This window comes from Anopheles coustani, chromosome 3, assembly GCF_943734705.1.
Source record: "Anopheles coustani chromosome 3, idAnoCousDA_361_x.2, whole genome shotgun sequence".
In the NCBI taxonomy this organism is placed as follows: domain Eukaryota; kingdom Metazoa; phylum Arthropoda; class Insecta; order Diptera; family Culicidae; genus Anopheles; species Anopheles coustani.
In genome coordinates this window covers 84,506,857-84,519,089 of record NC_071288.1, presented here as the reverse complement: position 1 = coordinate 84,519,089, position 12,233 = coordinate 84,506,857, and the positions used below count along the sequence as shown (strand labels likewise).

General features: G+C 48.1%; 1 protein-coding gene across 2 annotated transcripts; it reads left to right on the top strand.

The window, feature by feature from the left end:
• The first annotated feature begins 324 nt into the window (after window positions 1-324).
• On the top strand, window positions 325-7,956 carry LOC131260798 (zinc finger protein 236-like). Of its 2 annotated transcripts, XM_058262658.1 has the most exons (5): window positions 325-2,592; window positions 2,674-3,702; window positions 4,423-6,419; window positions 6,504-6,772; window positions 7,133-7,956. In XM_058262658.1, exons 1-5 carry the CDS (start codon window positions 1,938-1,940, stop codon window positions 7,593-7,595), a joined length of 4,413 nt encoding a protein of 1,470 aa, XP_058118641.1. In that variant the 5' UTR covers window positions 325-1,937; the 3' UTR covers window positions 7,596-7,956. The 2 variants fall into 2 exon arrangements, with proteins under 2 accessions (XP_058118641.1, XP_058118720.1); XM_058262737.1 differs by lacking the exon at window positions 7,133-7,956 and having other exon boundaries at window positions 6,481-6,613.
• The last annotated feature ends 4,277 nt before the right edge of the window (window positions 7,957-12,233 follow it).

Sequence of the window (12,233 nt, the reverse complement as noted above, 5' to 3'; positions counted from 1 at the left end):
AACCATACAATGAGGTACGTGCATCTGGAGAAGTATGACATTACCGAAAATCCAAAAAGAATGTAGGAAGTACGAACAGCGAAGGCTGTGAGTAAATTCAGAAATCGAATCTTTGAAATGTAGTAACATGCAAGAATAAGGCAATCATACAGAAAGAAAATTAGACTTCCACTTGATTCTTCCACTTGACGTAGTTTCTTTTCTAACTGTCAAACGACAAACGGCATCCATTTGTGGAAATGGAAAAACATTTCTAAATGTACCTAAAACAATATGTAAGCACCTTGACACGGGTTGACAGCTTGGCCAAAGGGGCAGGAAACGTACGGGAAAGGTGCTGCGCCGTGCTGAAGATGTTTGTCTGCCGCTGTTTACCTACCCGCGCTCCCCGGCCGACGGCGCTGGTGGAGAGAATCGGTCGTTGAAGCAAAGAGGCGTGTGGCGTGAAGCAAGTGAAACCTGCAGGCGCACGACCGGAGCAGCCTTGCTAGCCTTCTGGAAATCGCGCATCGCGCGTAGGAACCGGATTGGTGGTTGGTTTGCGCTCGCCGACTGTGCTACGGCGACGGTGCGGTACACCGCAGCAGGGTGGTGGTGGTGGTGGTTTTCCGCTCTCGGGTCGAACCCGACTTTCTGAACGTCTTTCTGAATGTGCACAAGTGCAGAAAAAGCGTCCGCTACGTACGACGTCGAATCGCGCGCGGTTCCCTCCCGGGGGGTTGTGTTTTGCCCAGGGAGCGGTTGTTGGTATTGGTGCACGGATTTCGCTCCTCTCGTCACTTCCTCCGGCTCGCCTGCATCCCCGTCCACGTCCAGTGAGACGGAATCGCAACAAACGCGTTGTGCTGCTGCTGCGGGTTGGTTTCGCACGTCGGATACGTCGACGACGACGGAGAGAATCGAATCGGAGCCAGTTGCCTGTTGAGGTGTGTTGCGTTCAAACGAGCTGTGTTCTCGCCTGCCAACCGGATGTCGGGTGGCAGCCATTCGGGTTCGGGTTGTGCCAGTAGCCGTCATCCGCACCACGACGGTACCCGTTTTCTCGTATCGAGTTCATCGGTGCGTCACCGCTGAAGGACACACTGTGTGGTGGTGCTGTGTAATTTTTACGGGTACCGCGTATCGGATCGCTTCGGTGAAGTAAAGATATATCAAATAAGCAGGCGAGTCAGCAAACCTCCGTGCGGCGCGTGAATTGTATTCTCCAACAATCTGGTCAAAGCAGTCCCGTGCGGTGACCACTTGAACGTCGTAACGTGTCCGGTGTGCGGGGGCTTTCCTTGTGTGGAAAGTGATTTGGAATAAGAAACCCACTGCTGCACGGTCGTAGTTGGTAGACGGAACGGGTTTCCCCGTCGCGGGGGTAAGATTATCGGATCGGTCTTGTTGTGAACCGCTCGCTACGCCATATATTACGACGACGGAATATCGACGGAGTGGAAAGACGGCCGCCACCCGCGCGTGCATGTGTGGGTCCTCCGTGTGCCGCGGAGCGCGTGGGAAAGAGACAAAGTGACCCGTACGGCGGTTTGTGAGGGAGCGAGAGCGGCCTCGGGCAAACGAACGAGTGCGGAGAGTGAACCGACAGACCGCCGCCGCCGTGCGATAGCGTAACGCGCGAGCTGAATCGCGCAGTGTTTGGGAAGTGGTGGAGGGGGAAGGGGGAACGCGGACCGGAACAACGTTGTAGCGCGCGCCCCACCGGGTAGACGGGTGGTTGGCAAGTACGGGTGGCGCGGGCGAAGGAAACAAGAGGAGATTGAAAGAGTCGCTAGCAGCTGCAGCAGCGGCAGCGCTCGACTGCTGGGCGTTATTACACACGCACGACGTTCGCATCGATTCGCTGCACGCCTCTGCTCGCGACCGTTCGGTGACGGACAGGGTCGTGGTTGGAATACAACACAAGTCCTGCCTCGTTCCCATCCAGCCCGACCACGATGAGGAAAACGATGGAGTTGAAGGTGGAGAGAAAAGACGATTCAACATCTGCTGCGCCTGTCTCGACGACGACGTCGATGGTAGTCGATGATGACGACGCCAACTCCGACCAGGAGATAGTGGAGGTTGGCATCGACGAGGATCACATTAAGTTTCTCACCAGTATGCACTCGGGGGACGACGAGCATGCCAACGGGCAGCAGCGTGGTATCTTGGGCCATCGGTCGCATCAGCAGCAGCAGCAGCAGCATCAGCAGCATCAGCAGCAGCACCGCCGCGGTACAAATGGTGTCGTACATGCGGCGAATGGTAGCACCACGGTCGCTAACCGCCACCGGCTACAACATCAGCAGTCACAACTGCGACAGCATTCAACAGCACTTTCTCATCGGCATGCGAATGGCAATTTTAACGGCAATCGGATCAAACTTCAACAACAGCAGGAGCAGCAAAAGCGAATTAACGGAGCAAGCATCGATGAGCTGCCGGGCTGCAGCGACTACGAGTCGGAAGAGGATGAGGACGACGACGACGAGGAGGACGACGATGACGATGATGACGACGATGACGACGAAGACGATGGAGAGGACGTGATGGTCGTTGCCGCCAACATCCTATCGAAGGCAGCGCAGAGGTCATCAGCGTTTGTTGGTGGTACGTTGATCAGATCAACCGTTCCGTTTTTCACGATGACACCACTCATTCGTGTTTCTGTTTCTTTTTTCACATTTGCAGCAGGCGGTGCAGCAGGCGGCGCTGGTGTTGCCGGTACAACCGTTCGAACGTATCAGTGCGACGCGTGCCCACGGACGTTTCAGCGTCCGGATCATCTGCGCTACCACATGCGCATCCACGAGAAAAGCAGCAGTAATCCGTTTGAGTGCAAGCTGTGCTTCAGCGTGTTTGCGTCGGATCCCGCCTTTGCGCACCACATTCGCACCGAGCACGCCGGTATGGGGTTGGCCGATGCGCTGCCCCCGGTGCCCGAAACCGAGGCCCAACAGCACGCCTGTACCTACTGCGATCGGACGTTCGGGGACGCGGACGAGCTGGAGGACCATCTGCACCAGCAGCATCTGGGCGTACGGCCGTTCAAATGCAACATGTGCCCGAAGGCGTTCATTCGGATGGATTTTCTGCACTGCCACTACCTGAAATACCACAGCTTTCGGCTGATGGAACACCAGCAGCTGCTACAGTACCATCAGCAACAGCAGCTCCAACAGCAACAGCAACAGCAGCAAGACCAGCTTCAGCAGCAGCAACAGCACCACCAACGCCAGCAACCACATTACGAACACTCTTCACCGGATGACAGCACGTCGCACGGGCATCCCCGTGCCAAACGACCCCGGTTGATGGTGCGTAAGATGGAGGATCTGCTCGAAACCCGTGTTCCGTTAAAAAGTGTTTTTCGGCGGACGTCCCACACCACCACCGGCAGCATTTCGAGTGACGATCATGATGACGATGACGATGGCGATGACGAAGAGGACGGTGATGATGAGGGTACAGGTGCTGAAAGTGCTTCCGATCATCATCACCACCATCATAAGCTGGTGCTCCGTAAAGGGATAGCCAGTGCCAGTGGCGGGCGTAGTGTGCTATCGAAAGCTGGTGCCGCCGCTGGGCCGATCAAGAAGAAAGTCGCACCAGTTGTGGTGGAACCGCCGGTGGAAGAGGTTGGCCAGTATCGCTGTCCGGTGTGCGAGCGACGTTTCATCCGCGAGCCAGATCTTATGATTCATGTGCGAACACATCCAGGTTGGTATATCCACATCGCATTTAGACTGCCACATAGTCTGTCCTGGCAAACGGGAACGTCGTTACAAAAGAACTATACATTTTTCATTGACTTTCATTCCACCGCTCTTGGTTAGGTTATTTGTACAAGTGTTTAGTGGTTATCCTTTAATATTGCTAAATATTTGGCACCAAAACTAAGTGCTATTTACATCGTGGAAAACCCCAAATTATCACAGATCGATTCTCTACGCTCTCTCCTACTACCCAAAAATATTAAAAAGGCATCAAAATTCTTATTTTGATATGAAATGATTATTAAAACAAGGATTTTGCAGGCACTCCCGCCATTTTAAATTGTGAGGCAAAATGTCCAAAATTACGAAGCAGAACGTACGCTCCCTGATGCCCCCTGAATGTTGCCCACTGGTGAGGATGCTTTACCTTTTGTCTTTACCACAACCAGGATGCAAGGATTATGAATATAATTCTGTTCAGTATTCGTTAAGTAATATATTCAAATACTTAGTGAATGTCTGATTGATCGCAATATTTTATGTTAACACTTTGCAATTCAGCTAACAACATGTCGGCGCAGCTTAGCCCGCCGGTGCATCTTACCTCACTTTCTCTTAGTTCTTTTCGCGATTTGCTTGCTTAATTTATTTAATAATGATACAATTCGCAAATTTGCAGTCCGCTCAAAAATTGATTCTAATGAAAACCCTTTTTTTTTTTTAGATCTTCCCACCTTCAAGTGTCCCCTCTGCGAGCTGACATTCATCGGATCGGACTATTTGAAAAACCATCTCAAGAAACACGTGCTCGGCAATGGTGAAGATCCGGGTGCACCCGGGGCAATCGATTTGAAGTCCCTTCCCGACCCCGCAACGGTAGCAGCTCCTCCGAATGACCCTCCGTCTGTTAAGAACGGCGCTGACGGCGGTGCCGGTGACTCAGGTGAAACAGTCGAGTCAACGATCGCCGCAAAATTACCGAAACCGATCATTACATCCAAACCACCGTCCTCCGGGATCTCCCTGTTAAAACCCATCGAAGAGCGGAAACCTCCGGAACCCCAGGAGTACTGCGTGAAGACGGCCGACGGCAAGTTCATGTGTACGGTATGCGAGCGGTTGTTTTCGCACCAGCAAACGGTGCGGATTCACTTCCGGATCCACACGAACGAGAAGCCGTACAAGTGTGCGTACTGCACGGAATCGTACATTCGTTCGGATTATCTCGAGCGCCATATGAAGGTGCACTTCAAGGATGGCATACTGCCCGCGGCCGCCATTGCTAGCATGGCAGCAGTAGCGGCGGCGGCGGCAGCAGCTGCTGCAGCAGCGTCTTCCGGAGCCAGCGCCACTCGAACGGCGGATGTAGCGTCACCACCACTACCGCCACCATCTGCTTCTGTGGTGAAGGAAGACATTCCCGAAACGACGCCGGTGGTGGCCGCCGCTCCTTCACCCGTGACCACCACGTCCTCCTCTTCCTCCGGCACGTCGAAGCCACTGATCGGTCGGGCCGGGCTAGCGCCGGAAAACTATCACTTTACCGAGTCGAATGATGGGCAGTTCGTGTGCAAGATCTGCGATAAAGTGTTCAGTCAGGTTGCTCAGCTGCGCAAGCATGCCCTAGCGCACACGGAAGAGAAGCCGTTCTACTGCGAAACCTGTGATCGATCGTTCAACCGGGTGGACTATCTGAAGGAGCACTTTAAATCGAAACGGCACCTTCAACTGCTGGCGGAAGCTGCTGCTGCTGGTGATGGTGCGGTTGCGAACCGGATGGAGGAGGAGGATGATTCTACGATGGACAGCGTATCGGTGGTGCCGTCGTCTCACTTGCCAGCTAGTCGATCCGCAAAGGGGAACAGACCGACAAAAAGTAGCACAAAGATCCCTCCAACACTTCCAGCGGAAATTTGTGTCAAAGCGATTAATAATGGTCATGATGCGGTTCCTGTCGCGAAAGACAGTGCCAAAGGTGGCAAAAATGGTGGTAGTAGTAGCAGCAGCAGCAGCAGTAGTAGCAGTAGTAGTGGTAGAAGCAGTAGCAGTAGCAGTAGTAGCAGCCGAAGCAGCACTACGAGCAAAAAACATACCAGTACTTCCAACAATGCCACTATCGTTGACGAAAGCAACGGCGACCGGTCGAGGGTGGGTAAAGAAGACCCCACCTCGCCAACAGCGGCCGACGATGCACGGTCTGTGCTGGGCGAGTTTCATCGGTCGGATTACGAGCGCACCAGCGACGGCCGGTACAAATGTAACCAGTGTGATAAAACGTTCGTGACGGCGGTCACGCTCAAGATGCACATCCGGCTGCACACGGGCGAGAAGCCGTACAAATGCGACAAGTGTGATAAGGCGTTCATTCGCTCGGACTATCTGAAAACACACGAAAAGTGTCACCGGCAGGAGTCGTTCCTGAGCATGCTGTCCCTAACGACGTCGAAGGAGCCCAGCACGGCCTCGGAAGCTGGTGACTCCGATACCGGTGGTGGCGGAGGAGGTGGGGGCGGGGTTGGCCCGCACGAGCGTGATGATACTCGTTCCTCAATCGGCGATGCTGGGACGATGGGCCGCAAACAATTCTCCGATACCGGTGCTAGGGATGCTGAAAGTGACGATGAAGAGGATGGGGAAGAGGAAGAAGAAGAAGAAAATGAAGGGTCGGTTGAGGATGACGACGAAGAGGAGGAGGAGGAAGAGAGCGAAGAAGATGAGCAGGTTAGCAATGAAACCCACCGATCATTAACCCGTAGGCCAACGTCAGGACATTAAATGATAGGACTTTCTTTCTGTTTCTTGCAGGTGATTGAGGTTATGGTAAAGGAAGCGAGCTGCTCCGAAAGTGACAACGACGACGACGAGGACGACGAAGCGGCGGAAGGTGATGCCAACGGTAACGAAGTTGATAATGCGTGCGAGGATGAAGCAGAAGACGAAGAGGATGAGGAAGACGATGATGTCGAGGAGGAAGAGGATGATGACGATGAGGAGTTGAAAAACAGGAGCGCAATACAGCAACGCTTTGGTGGAAATAACAGCAAAAGTACAAATCAGTTTATGGAGCAAAAAATGTGAGTAAATATTGTATTGACAAAACAATTTGCTCGTCAGTGTAAAAATATATACAAACTTTCAAATTCGGAATAGGACCTTAAAAATTATAAAATTTAAAAAAATAAGAAAGTTTCTCCTAGATTGGTAGTAAGTTGAATTGGAAAGACGAAATCACGCGATCATATACGCGGTCTTTAAAATTTAGCACTATCATGATTGACCGGTCAAAAAGATTGCTGAAAAGCATTTATGCAAGATCTCAGAGCAATCTATTCTAGTACAAAAGAACTCGAATTCTTGTGTATGTGAAGTATGTGAAAAGTGGTTTAGGTGGTGGAAGCAAAGTGTCTGATTTTTTACTGTCTCGATGGTTTCAGGCAGCGTCGAAAGGAGTCGAAAAGTTCATCGTCGAAGCGAAGTAAACAGCGGCCGACGCACCACCGTGCAACGGAAGTAAGCGGAGGCGACAGTAGTAACAACGGGTACGATCACGACGACGAAAGCATGTCGCAAACGAGTGGAGCCGGCGGCGGCACGGGCAGCAACTCGGAACAGTCACAAAACCAGAAGGGGAAACATCGGTGCCCGATGTGCGACAAGCTGTTTGCGTGGCCCAAGTCGTTGAAGATCCACGTACGCACACATACCGGTGAGAAGCCCTACCGCTGTGACGTTTGTGGGAAATGTTTCGGCCGATCGGACAGTTTGCGCGGACACAAGCGTACCCATGCGTTAGAGGGCCAATTGCAGTGCCATCTGTGCGATGTCAGCTGCAACAATACGGCCGGATTGATACAGCACCAGAGCTTGGTGCACGGGATACAGCCGCTGGAGAGTTAAACAAAAAGTATTCCGAATTTTCCTTCGTTTCTAGTAATTGAAATCCACCGGTACACATTTGAATCAAATCATATTTAAGGTACAATCTGTGGTTGTCTTTAAAGCAGCTGCAATAATCGGCCCATATTTTATAGCATTAAGACTCCTTTTTCATAGAACAACGCACTACTACTAGTGCGATACATGTACATAAATAGCTATGCGTACTTATGTTTCTTTTATGATCTGGCACAATTGATGTAGTTTTAATAAAAGAATTAACGAAATTATAAAGGCGTGTTATATTGGAGTATCGAAACAATCGAGCATTTAAATGTTCCCCCATTACCCCGAGTTGCTACACAATCAACTATATAAATAAAGAGATTAATTCTTGAAAAGATTTCGACAGCGGACCGATGTTTGAAATAAATTTAAAGTGTACTGTAATGTAACAACGAAATGTGCGTATGCAAATATTCTTACTTACTTAATTGGAGGCACAACCGCTGAGCGGTCTTGGCCTAACGAAGCTCCATCCGCAACCGATCACGGTCGCTCACGAAACTTGTCCAATTCCGTATTCCGGCTTTACTCGCGACTTCGTCTATGCCATCCTTCCACCTCAATTTAGGTCTACCACGCCACCTCTGTCCTTGGGGACAGCCTAAAAGGACTGGGACATGCAACTCATAGAGCTCGTCATTATATCGGATCCTCCATTATCTTTCCCCACATACGGTGCCAAAAATCCTCCTGAGCATCTTCCTCTCGAACACATCTAAGTGCGATTTGGACGGAGTACATGTCTCGGAGGCGTATGTGAGGACTGGAACTATATATGTCCGGTTCCAGCTTCGACTGTCTTGTCGCTTGACCCTTTGGTATGCCTCTGCTACATAGGAAAGTCTAGAATATGGTCATTTTAGTTTCCACCTCCGAGAGCATAGGAAGAGTTTTCCATCCACCTTCACTTGACAAGTGAGGTTAGTTATGGTCATTCGTACAAGTTTGATTAATTTAGCCGACATTCTAAATGAGCTCATGGCTTGATACCCTGGCTACGCTATCATATGCAGCTTTAAAGTCAATGAAGAGATGGAAAATATTTTGTTGATACCCTACCATCTTCTCCAGGACTTGGCGCATTGTAAAGATCTGTTCAGCGGTTGATCCTATTTGCAATCTTTTCCTGATAGCTTCCTACTATCTTTTCAACGTATGGGTCAAGTCGTCCCTTCTGAGGCCCATTGAATTGACAACTTGATACACTTTTTGCAGTTCACGCGTGCGTTTTAACCATTTCCAACAGTATAAGTAATTTGCAATATTGAAATAGTAACGGTCGAAATATTTACAAGCGGCTTCCGGTATTTTTGAATCTGAAACTTTTTATTGTGTCATTGCACAGCTGTTGAGTTGACAAAATGTACGGAAAAACACTGTTGATCTGACTAATCATTGGTAGCAGTTTGAATTGCAGTGCAGAAAACAGGTGATAGTCTGATGAAGGAAGGTGTTAACGAAAGGACATTGGTTATTGCTGCGTTGGAACAACTAAAAAACAATAAAATTGATGTAAGTGTTGTAACAGCTGTTTTGATACCAAACAAAAAAACGGTTGTTGTATGCTGCAGTATCGACAGCATGGTTTTCATCTTGATATTGAAGTAGGCATTGCATACGCAACAATTTGTTGCTACCACTGATTTCGTCCTCGATTGTTTTCAACATAGTTGTGTTGCATCGTTTATTTCGTATCTCTTGAATCTTTTAGAACTGTTTTCGGCGCAATATTGATCGTGCTTCGTTATGGCTACCATCCTGTTTGTATTGGATACTTCCCCGTTGATGTTCCAGCGAGCGTTTATCGATGGAAAACCTATGACTTACCTTGACATAGCAAAACAAACGGTAGAAAAGTTTCTATTGCAACGTAAAAAGAGCGACAAGGCCATAAAGGATCGCTATTTGCTAATGACCTGCGAACTATTACCGAATAATATTAAATCGTGCTGGAAAGGATCACTGGAAACGTTCATGACAGAACTCAAAAACCTGCAGCAGAGCGAAAGGCAATCGATGGGGTTTGCAATCAAGCATGCATTCGATTTTCTTAACCTCAACTGGTTGCGATACGACACTGATAGATTCGGGAACGGACGCTGCCCATTCTATCACGATCCAACGATGATCGTTGTTCTTAGTCACGGTGCATGGACAGACGACGAGAATCTGTACAATCTCATGCGAAGCTCCAGCTGCGATTTGGTAAAGAGGCGGTATCGTTGGGATCAGAGGCTTTTCATAATAGCGCTACGAATCCCGGGGAATTATGTAGAACCGCGCGCAGGCGAAAACCGTGTCACACCTTTACCTTGTGACGAAGTAATGAACCGAATGTGCCGGCACACTGGGGGTATATCGTATAGCATCACTTCGGGCGACATGCTGAAACGCTGCATTTTACAACTGGTTGGAAGTTTGCATCCTGGGGTAGTTCTCGACTTCTTTTCTCCGGCTTTTCCTTCTCGATGCTTTGTGATATGCTTCGTGTATGTGGAAAATCATTCGCACTGTGGATATTGGCCTATCCCGGAATCATACTCGGTTAAATTGAGTTGTAAGAAGTTACTTCCTCGAGAAGCGCACCCACAACTTTGGATTGGCGACGAGCCTTCGGATGAACCAGATCTAGAAAATTTGCCAATCGATTCGTATCAACTAAAGACGAGTATATCTGTTATGAAGATTTTAAGGAACGCGCAACCTGGTAAAGTATGGCAGGTTTTTGTGAAAACCGGTAATAAACTCGGTAAGCCTTTTGGCTATCTAAAACCAAACGTTGAACGAAAGACAGTGAAGTTAATCGTTCTAGCGTACGATTATCCTGTGTTGCTACCTCTGATGCGAGATTTGCTCCATACACACCAGCTGGACCCGCCCCGGGATTGGATCGACCGATTTAAAAATTATGCCTTGAACATACCGAGGTACTATCATACACACTTGCGACAGGTGTTTCGCGACGTCATGCAGATACCGGATGGCTTAGTGCAGCTAATTCTTCCTCCTATGCGCTTTATGCATCCGTCAGTGGTATTGCATTTAAAAAAGACACAAGAGAATGCAACGAAGGTGCAGAAACAGATCCAAGAAATGTTGCAAAGCAAGCCTGCATCGACATTACATCAGGTCGAAATGGCGCCGCTAATGGAAACTGGAAGCCAACCAGACTCCTTTCAACGTAACATAGTTGTGCCAACGAACGTAACAAGGAACGTAACAGTATACAATTATCGAAATCCATACCACATTCCAAGGCGAGAATTGATCGATTCGATTGGCAAGCTGAGGGAAGAGTTCTATCGAAATACACTGTAATGTTGATGCATGCCAGATGCAAACCCCATCATGATCCAATGCTCAACAAATAAATAAAAGCGCGTCCCATAAGTAAAAAATTTATTCTCGAACAGCACCCGACACCGAAGGATACCAACACTCATACGTTAGTATCATCGCTTGCAGACGCTCCAGGGCCAAGCAGTGTTGACACTGAACTCAATTCTATCATGAATACAGAGGTAGAGGATGGTCATCTAGAAAACCGTATCGTAAATTGAATTCAGTTTTAGAAAGGGTTTCAGAGGCAATTTACCGGATTTAAAGTGATTACCCTAGACAATTCATTTGTACTAACGAAGGATGAAGGATAGTACGGAACAGATGTCAGTTTTACTTAATTTCCCCGAGCAAATGAATTTCACCATAATGGCGTGCCTTAGAAAACAATATTATTCGCTATGCATATTGATATGCGTTGAATTATTTGAATAAATAAAAACATATTTTTTTAATGTTGTGTTGCGTTTTCTAAACAATATTCTGTTGAATCTAATTACATTCTAGTGAGTTTGAACTGGAATGGAACGAAATTAAAAAAATATGTTGTCACCTTGCTTCAGAAAGTGTTAATGCCTTGTGTGAAGAAACATTGAAGAAAAGAAAACTTTTAAGAGAAGGAGGTTGAAAGTTACCGAGTGATAAAAGGTCATTGATTTTCGGCTTGGTTGGGCAGTTTCTGCTGTGTTGATATACCTAGTTGTTTTTTTTAAATTGCAGATAAATTGAAGTAAAAGGATTTTTATCCGAGTTTTATTATATCTACCTAACAATTGTAAGTAGCAACATGAATGAAAACCATTGTTTTCCCAATCAACATAATTGCAGGCTTAATTTAACATGATCGTAGAGAAATTATTTATTATGTAACGGCCATTTTAAACATTAGTAAACTTGTGTCATCCAAGCGAGCTGTAATTTACCTTCTGTGAAGTGTGACAGCCGGTCAAACCGAGGATCAAACCTAGTGATGAGAAATCGAATGTAGGGAACTCGAGTCCACCAATCCGAGTCTCAATCCATCTAATAGACGAGAGACCAATCAATGCCAGTTTGTGAATCGAATATCTTAAACCGAATCCACATCAAATTAAAAAACTCTCACTTTTCCTGTAAAAAAGATGCCATACATTTAGATTAGATTATTTATTGGAATCAGTGAAATAGGTTCGAATCCGGTAATTCCGTCGTCCGGCTCTTCGAATCTACCGGAATCCTGACTCTGCCAACACTAGCGTAGTCCTTAGCGCCAAA